Below are 12,345 nucleotides of genomic sequence, written 5' to 3'. Positions count from 1 at the left end.
TTTTACCTTCATGTAGTCACAGAGATCACAAGGCTTCAGCAGAGCTGAAGTTAACCCTTCTCTCCCCGATAAAGACATCACACTGCGACTGCTACCGACAGCAGATAGGTGTGTTGATTTAATATTACAGACCTCTAGAAATTGTAGAGGTTATCAAAGATCATCCCTGGATGTGGACACAGCCAGCCTGTTGAGGCAAGTTCCAGCCCTACACTACCATGCCAGCTGAGGGTCTGGAAGGCCTCTGCTGGGTGCCAGATTTGCAGGCCTGCACCCTGGACACATGTTCTGCACAAACCTTCTCCTGTCCAACGCTGTTTTCTCTCCTCAGGGTGGTCAGATGTCTCTGATGGAGTTGGCTCAGTGAACCTGAACTAACTGTTGTGCCGTTCTAGCTGGTTTATATTGTTATGAGCTGCATAAGGGCAGTTAATGAACCCATTGAAGCTATGCAAACACTGTAATCGAGTCATTTGACTGCCCGTGAAAATTGGCGGAAAAACAAGATCTGAAATACCAGAGATGTGAGCACCGTGATTATAAAACCTCGCATGTGACATCGGATCTTGCCGTGCTAAACTCGTACTTGGAACGACACACAATCGCAGCTCCAAACAGGGAAAGGTGAATTGGGTGGACGCCTGACAGTAATGCGATTGATGGCCTAACTCTCATTGAGAAGCTCTGTGTGGTGGTGATGGCCCTTCGTCTCAGCTACAGAAGGGTAATTACACTTCAAAGTGCTCTCTAATTACACACGGCAACTTACAAAAGTGGACAAAAAACCCACAATAAAAATAATGCGTTTTAATGGAAGGTGTCACCTGTAATTTTCCCAACATGACAGAAAGAATAAGTGAATCCCAGCTGGGCTACTGAAAGGCAGGATGTTCACCGGAACAATAATTACTGCGTATAAAATATGACTGGTACATAAAAAACTGTGGGACTCTTTGGTTTCCCCTCATGGACATCTGGAGAACTGCTTTAAATGGTGATGGGGCACTGGTCCCTTTTAGGGGGTGTGGTCTAGGGTAGGTTCGTGCCCTGCGGGGCATTCCATGGGCATGCTTGCCACCTTCCTGCCATATAAACCCAGCATCCTCACAGCAGAGCAGAGAAAAGGCCTTCAGTCCATGAGGAACCAATACAGCATCAAAGGCAGAATCTGTTTGTTATTTTCTATGCTCCTCCCTCTCACTCAAATAGCAAACAATAAAACTATGGCGACTGCCCCCCGCCCCCTTCTAGCTGAATTCTGATTGTTCTCTTCTGAACTACAGAAGCATTTGACGGTAATGAATAATGCTTATATGGAGATGAATGTACAGTTATCATACAAAAAGAAAAGCTTCTGAGCACTTTCACACATGCGAGCGACAGAACACTGATAATGGCGAGCGAGAGGTCAAGTGGAGCTTCTCCTCTCCCAGATGTCGCAGCTCACCTGCCTCCGGACCAGCAGGGGTCGCCGGCACAGCACCCCTCGTTCCTGTCTAAAGAAACGTCGTGTGCGCTGCGGTTCTCGGTCACACCCCTTTGGCCATGCCCTTCCTCCCTCCTCGTCTTCCTCTCCTCCTCTCCTGTGGTTTCCTGATGAAGATTTTTCTCAGGGCACTGCTCACGTAGTAGGGGCGGGCCACAGAGCCGTCGTTCGTCTCCAGGTCCACCACTAAGGACAAGGCCAATCACAGGTGAGGAGCTGGTCACATGGTTATAGCTTAATCGGTTCAAATTCCACACTTGGACCACTCTGTTTTACTCAAAGGATAAATCAACCCACACATTCACTATTGCGTTTTGTTTTTATTAAACACATCCTTATAAAACATGAAACACTGCAGGGACAGAATACAAAGCTGTGCCCTGGCAGGGACAGAATACGTCTGTGCCCTGGTATACAAAAAGTACCAAAAAAATGGCTTTATCCTTTAAAAACTTTGAAAAAGAAGTGCAAACCCATAAATGCCAGTCTGAACAACCCTCGTCCCAGTCCAAACAAATCTCCTCCCAGTCAGAAATTAGGCACAGCCACTAAACACAGTATGAGAAGACCTGGCACAAAACCCAACAGATCTACAAGTAAAGCTGTTCTGCTAAACCAGAACCAGAACCTCCTGGAGGACAGGACTGAACTTCACTTTAAAAACCACCAACCCAGTCCACCTGTAGGTCTGAGTCCTGGTACAGAGACAGTCTCCGCTGAAGCTCCAACACACCTGAAGCTGACGAGAACCTCCAGAATACTGTACCACCTCCAGCAGATGGAACTAAACGTTGCTAAGGTACTTACATCCTCAGGAGGAGAGCACAAGCACGCGCACACGCGCACACACACGCACCCTGAATACACACAGCAAAGCGCAGCTTAAAACCACTCCTACTGTATACTGTAGGAGTTTGGTAACCATTAGTGACCAGTGCGTTAAAGGTGACGCTGCAACCCCCTAACAGCTAACGGCAATCAAGAATATTCCCCCTTTAATCCAGAGGAGATGAGAGAGAGAGAGTGTCCTGGAGAAATACTAACTGCAGTGTGTGGTGTGTGAACACTCTGGGCACAGACGGTTAAAGATAGCAGCTCTTAGCAGCCTCAATGCAGAGAGGACAGCGGGTAACACGGCTAAAAAGCAGCCAGTAGAAGGAGACCTCCAGCCCCTTGCAGAGAGAGAACAATAGAAGAAGAGAGGAGGAGAGGAGGAGCGCAGGAGGAGAGAGGAGGAGCGCAGGAGGAGTGCAGGAGGGCAGATCACTGTTAGCTGGGCCGATCAGATCTGGTAAGGATCTTGTGGAGGTTGACGGGCATGAAGTAAGGTTTGGAAGGAGAGCCATCATTCCGCTCCAGATCCTCACCTGCTCCGCACCATGGCACCACAGATGGCAGGAAGAAGAGGAAAGAGGAACATAAAGAAGAATGAAAGCGAAACAGAGAGAAAGGAAAAGGTTAAAGAATTACAGCGCAAGAGGACATGAAAGTTAAAATTAGTGTACAAGCCTCCCCTACTGTGTGTCCCAGTTACACAAAAAATAAGTTGTATTCGGTACCACATACACACACACACTCACAATGATCTAATTGTATTTGCCTGACACTCTGAAGCTGCACGGCAAAAAACAGTGATATCCAAAACCCAAAGATTTCTCTAGAAACTCTGGTCTGTTGTCCACACAAACCCTCATCCTTGGTGCAGAATTAAGGTTGTTCTCACTTTTCTTCAGGGAACACATACAGCTCAGCTCTTCCACACCACGACAACACAATCTTAGTCATCAGGCTTAACCTCGTACCTTTCAGAATCGTTTCAGTGCACTTACTGTATTATATGTTTTAAGATTAATAAGGAATTATTATGGCTAGGTGGAATAAACTAGTTTAAAAATGTCATAAAGCAAAAAAAGGATTTGGTGAAAATGTCAGGCAGCACATGTTTGTTTGTGTGTGTGTGTGTGTGTAAAACCAGGCTGCACATGGCAGCTTTAATCCTGACCCTACACCCTCGCGACAGTGAGGAGAATACTCACAGAGGCAGAGGAACAGGGTGTCCACACACATCGCGTAGACATTAAAGAAGCCGTGAGCAACCAGATAGGATCCGAATATCACCGTCTGTGAGATGACGGCAGAGGCCACATCAGAACGAGGGACCAGGCAACCTGCACTAGTTACAAACCAACCCTCCGTGACCTCTCAGAGGGGTGTAATGCTCTCTCACCAGCAGAGGGACCCAGTAGTAGTTTAGTGTTGGCACCTCCTCCTGAATAAACGGTATTCTCCGAGTGAAGAAGAAGAAGGCGAGGACACCTGAAAAATGACAGAGAGAGATATAGCGAGGGAGAGGGAGAGGGAGAGAGAGAGAGAGAGAGAGAGAGAGAGAGAGAGAGAGAGAAATGCTAAAGAAACAGACTCCAACAGCAGGGAGACAACAGAGAGAGAGAGAGAGAGAGAGAGAGAGAGAGAGGGAGTGCTAGTACGTACCCACACTCCCTGAAATCAGCAACTTTCCCAGGAACAGCAGGAAGTCCGTGACCTTATCCAGCACAGTCACCCTACGATACATCACAGAAAGAAAAACATACACAGTTAGAACACACACGGGTCATGAGCACATGCATGCACACACACAGATCATGAGCACACACATCCTTAAGGTGGCTTTGCCACGAAAGGACAAACTGGTGCTTGATAGTATCTGAACCCTTCAAAAGTTTCGATATTTCTGCATAAATTTGACCTAAAACTTCATCAATTGTCACACAAGTCCTAAAAGTAGATAAAGAGGCAAACAAATTAGACAAAAATATTAGACTGTCATCATTTATTCACTGAGGAAAATGATCCAATATTACACATCTGAGTGGTAATTGTACGTGAACCTCTGATGAGGAGTTGCGGATGCTCGTCAAGCTGGAGAAGGTTACAAAACCATCTCCAAAGAGGTTGGACTCCACCAAACCACAGTCAGACAGAGTATGTACAAATGTAGGAAATTCAAGACCATTAATCACCCTCCCTGAGAGTGGTTGACCAGCAAAGGAACCCAAGGTAACTTCTGAGTAAATAAAGGCATCTCACGTGGGCTAAGGTTAAAGTTCATGAGTCCACCTTTAGGAGAACACAGAACAGGAGAACATATTATAGTGGTGACTGCTGTCGTCCAGAGGACGGACCGCCCTTTGAGTCTTGGTTCGTCTCAAGTTTTTGCTCACCACTGTCGTCCTTGTCTTGCTCACTGGGGGCTTGGACTCTTTGTGACATCTGTTGTAAAAAGTGCTATAGAAATAAACTTTGATTTTATTTTTTTTTTGAACAACAGTGGTGTGGGAGGTGTTGGGAGGAGAAAGTTACTGTTCTCCACAGGAACAATGTTCTGTGGACAGATGAGATCTTGTGGGTTATATCTGGAGAAGCGTTGTGTTTGGAGAAAGGAAAACTCTGCATTCCAGCATAAAACCCTCATCCCTCTGTGAAATACAGTGGTAGTGTCACGGTCCGGTCCTGATCTGCTGTGTCTGGGCCAGGAAGGCTTATCATCACTCATAGAATGATGAATTCTGAATTATACCAGCAAATTCTACCAGAAAATGCCAGGCCATCTGTCTGTGAGCTGGACCTACAGAGAACATGGGTCATACAGCAAGACAAGGACGCTAAGCACATAAGGCCCTCTACCAAAGAACGCTTAAAGAAGAATAAAGATCCAAGGTTTTGGAATGTCCAAGTCAAAGTCCTGACCTTCACCAAACAGACACATAGAAGAACCTGAAGCCAACGGTTCATGGGCAGAAACCACCAACATCACGGAGCTGAAGCTGTTTACAGAGGAATAAGATAAAATTCCTGCAAGGCGATGTGGAGGACTAATCAACAATTCCCAGACACGTTTAGTTACAGTTACTGCTGCACACTGCTAGGTCACACCAGCTACTAAGAACAAAGGGTCACACTCACAGATGAGTAATATTGTCATTTATTTATTGAGGATTTTTTTTTCTTTGTCTGACTGGGTTCTCTTTATTTACTTTTAGGATGTCTGATGAAGGTTTAGATCAAGTTTGTGCAGAAATATAGAAACAACTGAAGGATTCACACATTTTCCAGCACTAGTGTAGGCTGTAGCCTGCGCTGAGATGTTTGAAAGTGCAGTTCCAGGATGTGAAGTTACTGCACCCTGAAGAGACCAACAGCAGATCCTGTGACAGGACAGTTCTGTGGCGTCTGACCACGTGAGGGGAGACAGTCCTGTGGCATCTGTGACGGTTGGCCACCCTCTTAGCGTCTGTTTTATGATTTCTCCGTCCTCTTTGTTTTTCATTCACTTCCCTGTTCCGCTCCTTGGTTTCATTTTCTCCGCCCCTCATCTGTTCCTTCAGTCGTGTGTTACTTCACTCTTAGTGTTGCCCCTTCGCTTCCATTTGTTTTACCGTTCGTGTTTCCTCATTTATTAAACCGTCTCCTGCATTTGCGTTCTACCTCTGCCTGTTCCTGGTGGGACCGTAACAAAATAAATATGCAGCAGGAGGACCTCTCTGTCATGTTCAGTCCGCATCAGCCAGCCACCCCCACACAATGGTTTGCTCCCAGAGGGCGACATGGATTACATTAGGAACCTGCTCATTACGCTTATTACGGGAGGGGAAACCCTTGGCTCTAGCCTTGCTTATGGCAACACCCAGTGTAATGGGGAGGGAAAGTCTATGGGAACGTATGTCATGCAATGCCGTAACTACCTTTAGCATCTGACCTGCTTTGATCCCCCGGAGTATGTAAAGGTAGTGTTTTTGAAGACATTTCTCCGGGGTAAGGCGCTCCAATGGGCCGACATAATCCTCCGGCACAGGGTTTCCTCTGGTTGCTCTCTACAAGATTTGCTCCCTCTAGTTGGCCTGCTGTGGCTGCCACCCTCCCTAACTCCCTATCAGTCCCTGTTTCGGGCATGAAGGAACAGATGAGGGGCGGAGAAAACGAAACCAAGGAGCAGAACAAAGAAGTAAATGAAAAACAAAGATATAGTATAAGTGGCGTCTCCCTGCCTGCACTCCTCACTGAGTGCAGCAGTGGAAGGCCCATTGACCCTGAAGCTCCAGAACAATGTATGACGGACGTGAGGCTCTGGAGAGAAGCATGATGGCGTGAGGTTCTGGAGAAAGCCCCAGATCTGCTGTCTCTTACCTTACCACATTCCTCATCAGCAGGAAGAACGCGTCTCTTGCAGACGAACAGAAACTCTTCCCATAAACCGCAATCTGAGGAAAACCAACACAACCCCCCCCACACACACACACAGATGGCAGCATCTTAATAAACGGCTGTACCACAAAAACAGAGAGTGTGTGAGAGTGAGACCCACCATGATGTATGCATTCCTGTTCATGAACCTGATGAAATGCTCCAGACACCAGAAGCAACACTTCAAACAGCAGAGTAGGAAGCGAGTGACCGCGTTCTGAGGACCTGCGCCAGGCGGAGGAAGCAGATCAGGACCCCTCCAAGTGCACTAGGTCCAAGGGGGCCAAGCTGATCTAGTGCACTTGGAGGACACGAGACTGGAACAAAGCCGATGCTGGACGCTTTCTCCAGGAGAGAGAGCGCCCACTGCTGGCTGACTGACCTTTGAGCTTGTGATCCAGGTATTCCAAAATGATCCGGAAAAACTGCACTACAGAGAGGAACAGCGCTCCGAGGGCCAAAGAACCTGTGTGATACCTGTTACGGAATTATACAGATTATGATTTACACGCATATGACAGATTATAATCTACATGGAACACAAACTCAGGATTCTGTAGTCAAGAGGAAGACATGGACCACAGAGAGAGAAGATGAGAAGGACAAAGTTATTCATGTTTATTCATATTTATTTGATTATTAATGTTTTACACCAAATGGACCTCAAAATTATTTAGCAATTAACAACATTAACAACAAAGGGGACAAAAATAAACAAAAACAAACAAGCACAAATGTATGCAAACACACACATGTACACACAAAAAGTCAAATTTAAAAAATAAATTCCAAAGACTGAGGTGGTTACCTGATGGCCCGAGAGAAGGAGGCAGCGAGAGGGCATGCTGGGATATCGTCGGGCTTCTTCAGGGCCCAGTAGTAGGAGGCGAAGGTTCCGGCCAGCGTGCACTGGCCCAGCGCCGCAATGAAGTTGGCCAGCCACAGGAAGACCAGCAGGTTCCACAGGTGCAGGAGGACGATATGGCGATGGAGAAGACCCTCGCCGCCGTAGAAGACAAACACACAGCGAGAGCCAGGACACTCGGCTGCCACGCGGGACTTGCTGAACGTCTGGAGTGGCGCGCGCACACACACACACACAGATCCACATATTCCAAGTTAGATCTATAATAGCTGTGTTGTTTATGGACTAAACTTGTATTCGGTCACCATATTTTCAATCATGAGGACAGTTCTATATATATAAATAAAAGAATCAGAAGACAAGACAACAGTAGATTGTTTAGAAACAGACAGACACAGACAGACGGACATACACAGACAAACAGACAGAGACTTTTACCTGTGGTTCACAGGTGATGTTGGCATATTTACAGTTTGGCTGTGCTGACATCACTTTGTAAACAGCCTCACCAGAAGACGCCAAGAAGCTACAGTGCCGGTCAGGGACTAGGTAACGAGCCTCATTACATTAAAACAACCGCCCACACACACGCACACATGCCCCCCCCCACCCCCACACACACACACGCCCCCCCACACACACACTCGCACGCGCACGCAGACGCTCACACGCAGACGCTCTCACACACACACACGCTCACACACTCACGCAGACGCTCACACACTCACGCAGACGCTCACAGAGTTATTGAGGATACACAGCTGTCACTGCCCAGTACGCTATACAGATGGCCAACATCAGAAAGGTGATGATGGGATAAAACAAAGATGACATGATGTAGCCAATGGCCCTGAGAGAGAGAGAGAGAGAGAAAGAGAGAGAGGGAAAGGTAGAGAGAGAGAGAGAGAGAGAGAGAGAGGGGGGAAGAGAGAGAGGGAGAGAGAGAGAGAGAGAGAGGGGGGGGGAGAGGTAGAGAGTTTTGAGTAATATTTACTGTAAGTGTGAAGCGTGTAGTACGGAGGGTTGAATGTTTATAGCGCAGACACACCTGCTTCCTTCCTGAAGCAGCGCCATGGCGATGTGCAACCTCTTCCTGAGAAAGACCAGGATGCTGACGAGAACCAGCTCAACCAAAACCAGGGACACCACTGCAACATGGGGCAGTCAGTGGGGACAGGCGCTAACACGCTGGGACGCCTTACCTCGCGTCTCTACACTTTAACCAGCTTTGGCAGCCTGAGTGACTGACTAATCAAACAGAAATGAAAATCTTTTGTGTCTCCTGTTCCTGGCTTTGTGTCATGGGTGGGACTGACAAGCTGGGGATTTAGACCAATCAGAAAGAAGAGCTGTGTTTTTGCAGTGTGCAGTGTAAACGTGTGGTGTTCAGGCATACTGAAGATGAGCCAGGTCTGGCTCAGCTGGAGGTACACTCGGATGTCCGTGTGGAAACCCATGGCTGAGATAGACACATCGGAATCGGGTTCCCCTCGCAGTCTATCAAACTCCCAGTAACAGTGCCAGATACCTGAGAGAGAGAGAGAGAGAGAGAGGGGGGGGGGGGGTTAGACAGAGAGAGATATTTAATGTGTACAGCACATGGAAATAGTGTAGAGCGGTTTCATATGTATGTACAAGTGTTTCACACATATGCACGGGTGTTTCATACACATGCGTGAGTAGTGTTTCATATGTATGTACAAGCAGTGTGTGTGTGCGCAAGTGTTTCACTGATTTTGCCCTAAACGGCCCCTCATACATCACAGTGAAGTGCAACACACTGTACAGCCCTTAATAGACACTTATAGTGCTGCTACCTTGGGCCTGGGTCGTGTGTGTGTGTGTGTGTGTGTGTGTGTGTGTGTGTGTGTGTGTGTGTGTGTGTGTGTGTGTGCTCCCACCAACCATAGCCAACTGCAGCAATCACCCCGAAGATGACACACCAGAGTAAAATTCCCGCCGTGAATCTCAGTAAGAGGATGAAGAGGCAGCTGATCACCATAGTAACGACCAGGCTTCTGAAGAAGACGCGCACACGCACATGCACACAATCCAGAAGTTTAAAGTGGCTCTAAACTGAAGTGGTATATTCAAACAGAATCAGTGTTACACTCTCAGCTGCTTCATACAGCTACTGAATGCATATGCAAATGAGGTTGAACCCTTAACAAAACAAAAAAATATATAATGCAATGCAAATACACAAAACTGTTTAAATCCAGTGTTTTGGCACCTGCCTTTATCAGCGTCTTTTAGCTTTTCGTTACAATTACAAGAATAAACAGAGTGAAATAAAAGCTGTGTGAAACAGCTGCACGCTTATTAAAATAAGAAAAAGATCTCACATTACGATCCAGGGCCAGGAGCTGACGTAGTCCTCAACGATCTTCATGCCGACCTCCTTGGCCTCCAGCAGACTGGAGATGCCACTGTAAGAGAGACGCCCCGGCCGTTAGACCCCAGGAAGGTGAGACAGGCACTAACTCCAGCGATCCCAGGATCTCACCAGGAGAAGTGAGATAGACAATCTAACGCCAGAGACCCCAGGAGAGGTGAGCGAGATGCTCAGTCTGTAGTGATACTCAGCTGTGTGTGTAGCGATAATATGTCCTCTCCCCTACAACTGTGTCTGCGCTTTGCTGAGATGCCCTCAAGCTCCCGTGTTCCGTTACGAGGGCTGTATGGGGCAGGACAGACTCTCGGTTCAGCAACCTCTACAGTTCAAGAAAAGACGTTTGATCTCCCTGCTGCCTGGCTGTCGAGAAGCACTGAGGCCGATACCGTGATGCCACCAGAAAACCGCACACACCAAGCATAAACAAGCACATGCACAAGACTGGCATAGTTACGCAGGTGCATGATAAACCACTACACGCCTGAACGCAGCCCACAGTAAGCTGGAAGTGAGAAGATGGCAACAGGTATACATAACCTTTCAAAGGTACCAGTAGGTCAGAGTCGGTTAGTCTGTGGCCAGAGGGATCTACTGGGATCCACCGTCTCTCCAGTGCTAACACAGACGGAGAAGAGAGAGCTGAGGTGGACCCCCCATTGACTGGGTTGGTTGCGCGCGTGCGTGAGCAGCAGAGCGGGTGTGTGAGCACCCAAGTCATACCCTGACAGAGCTGCACTTCCCCGGAGGGAAGACAGAACACATCTAAGATTTCAGACCGAAGACGCTGCTCCTCCTGGACCTTTAACGTCTAACGTTGTTTCCACAACATTTAAACCGCCACAACTGTGACACTGAAGGGCAAACGCGTGGGAAAATGAAGACACATGTCTGCCCAAGCAGCAACCATCACTAATCAGTCACTGTTTCTACTCTTCCTCAATGTGCTGCCTCATACCATGGGCACGTTTTAGGAAAACCGATGTGTAGTTGTACTTCCATTGGCCAGCAGGGGGCAGTAGAAACCCAAAACCAATGTGAGGTGATGCAGGAGACGAGGGTGCATGTGCTTACTTAGCGGCGTTTTTCAGGTCAAGGACACTCCTGTTTCTGCCTAGTCCGTCCTTAAAGTCGGTTCTGTTGGCCACAGTCAGTGTGCCGTTTCTGGTGATGAAATCGGGGAAGCACCTCTGCAGGACTAGGGACACAGGAGAAAACCATTCCGTAATCCCACCTTTCACCATCTGACGACTCAAAACATTTTAGCCCAGCCTGGCTTGTGATTGGTGGCCCAGCGTGGCCTGTGATTGGTGGCCCAGCCTGGCCTGTGATTGGTGGGGACTCTCGTTAAGGCGTTCACTCACAGGGTCTGCTTGGCACCAGCATGGAGGGGCAGTCTTCTTCCCTGAGCACCTGAGCGACCGACTGCAGAGGCAGAACGCAGAAGAACACGCACTCACAACGGGCAAGTCCACTTTATAAAGAGGAAAAGTCCACATTATAAAGTCCACATTATAAAGAGGAAAAGTCTTAGAATCCAAATAAATATATTTAAAGAAAAAAGTCTAGATTATACACACACACACACACACACAGACATTACATTTTATACTATAAATATATAATAAATAACTTTTAAGAGGCTCAGGGGCAGCTCATGGGGACTGCACATAGTGGTGTGCGTGTGTGTGTCTGTCTACCACTGCCTGTGAAGCCTGTCTATGTCTATGTAGCGTGGGAGGTATCCAGGAAACCCAGTGACTAGGCCAAAGTCATCAGTCACCATTTGTGTTGGTAACACACACACACACACACACACACACACACACACATCACGGCGTCAAATGTAGGCGTGTGCCAGTGACGCGCGGCCTACGGCACACCGTGTACTTGGAGAACTCTGCCCGGAATTTCATCAGCGCGTGGATGGCAGGGGGCACGTGCTGGGGACAGCAGCCCACCTGGGCGGATCTGACACCTGTCGCCACGGCGATGATGCGGGATGATGCGCCTTCTGTTCTCACATCTCAGCGCTCTCCTGCAGGGTTTCTCTGTTTAGCTCTGCAGCTGCACTTTAATCTCACTTTAATTTGAGTTTTGTAGCTCTTTTCGCAACAGACACAAATGAAACACAGTGGTCTGGAGCCCTGGCATGAGCAGGTCAGTGAGCAGACCCGTCTGGGCCCGTCTGGACCCGTCTGGACCCGTGAGTTCGGGAGCCTGAGGTTCCTCGAGACCGTGAGTCCAAGAGTCCGAGAGCGTGTGTGCGTGTGAGTGAGTTTTTCCCCACTCATTTTCTCTCACACTGCTGGGCACCTTTTTAGGGTTGTGGAAGTCTGGCTTGCAGAAGTGTGTGTAGTA

The 12,345-nt window shown here is 48.0% G+C and overlaps 1 protein-coding gene across 3 annotated transcripts in view; it reads right to left on the bottom strand.

Moving 5' to 3' along the window:
- Window positions 1–792: 792 nt before the first annotated feature.
- The window catches only part of slc44a5b (solute carrier family 44 member 5b), a 23,371-nt gene continuing 11,818 nt past the window's right edge, over window positions 793–12,345 (bottom strand). Inside the window, exons 6-22 of one of the 3 annotated variants that reach the window (XM_035521939.2) lie at window positions 12,301–12,345; window positions 11,349–11,409; window positions 11,059–11,182; window positions 9,938–10,021; window positions 9,498–9,610; window positions 8,989–9,120; window positions 8,641–8,740; window positions 8,350–8,442; window positions 8,031–8,118; window positions 7,536–7,798; window positions 7,110–7,204; window positions 6,849–6,952; window positions 6,671–6,744; window positions 3,977–4,047; window positions 3,714–3,802; window positions 3,523–3,607; window positions 793–1,672 (exon numbers count right to left, since the gene is read on the bottom strand). The exon at window positions 12,301–12,345 is cut by the window's right edge and continues 84 nt beyond it. In XM_035521939.2, the coding sequence (XP_035377832.1) occupies window positions 1,530–1,672; window positions 3,523–3,607; window positions 3,714–3,802; window positions 3,977–4,047; window positions 6,671–6,744; window positions 6,849–6,952; window positions 7,110–7,204; window positions 7,536–7,798; window positions 8,031–8,118; window positions 8,350–8,442; window positions 8,641–8,740; window positions 8,989–9,120; window positions 9,498–9,610; window positions 9,938–10,021; window positions 11,059–11,182; window positions 11,349–11,409; window positions 12,301–12,345 (1,764 nt within the window). In that variant the 3' untranslated portion in view covers window positions 793–1,529. Of the gene's footprint in view, window positions 1,673–1,791; window positions 2,854–3,522; window positions 3,608–3,713; window positions 3,803–3,976; window positions 4,048–6,670; window positions 6,745–6,848; window positions 6,953–7,109; window positions 7,205–7,535; window positions 7,799–8,030; window positions 8,119–8,349; window positions 8,443–8,640; window positions 8,741–8,988; window positions 9,121–9,497; window positions 9,611–9,937; window positions 10,022–11,058; window positions 11,183–11,348; window positions 11,410–12,300 lie in introns of those variants that run through there. The other 2 variants (XM_035521940.2, XM_081707329.1) reach the window with 2 other exon arrangements.

This window comes from Electrophorus electricus, chromosome 25 (assembly GCF_041902795.1).
Source record: "Electrophorus electricus isolate QZ-2024a chromosome 25, ASM4190279v1, whole genome shotgun sequence".
Lineage (NCBI taxonomy): Eukaryota > Metazoa > Chordata > Actinopteri > Gymnotiformes > Gymnotidae > Electrophorus > Electrophorus electricus.
The sequence above is the reverse complement of the archived record's forward strand: the minus strand, read 5'-3'. Positions and strand labels throughout refer to the sequence as shown.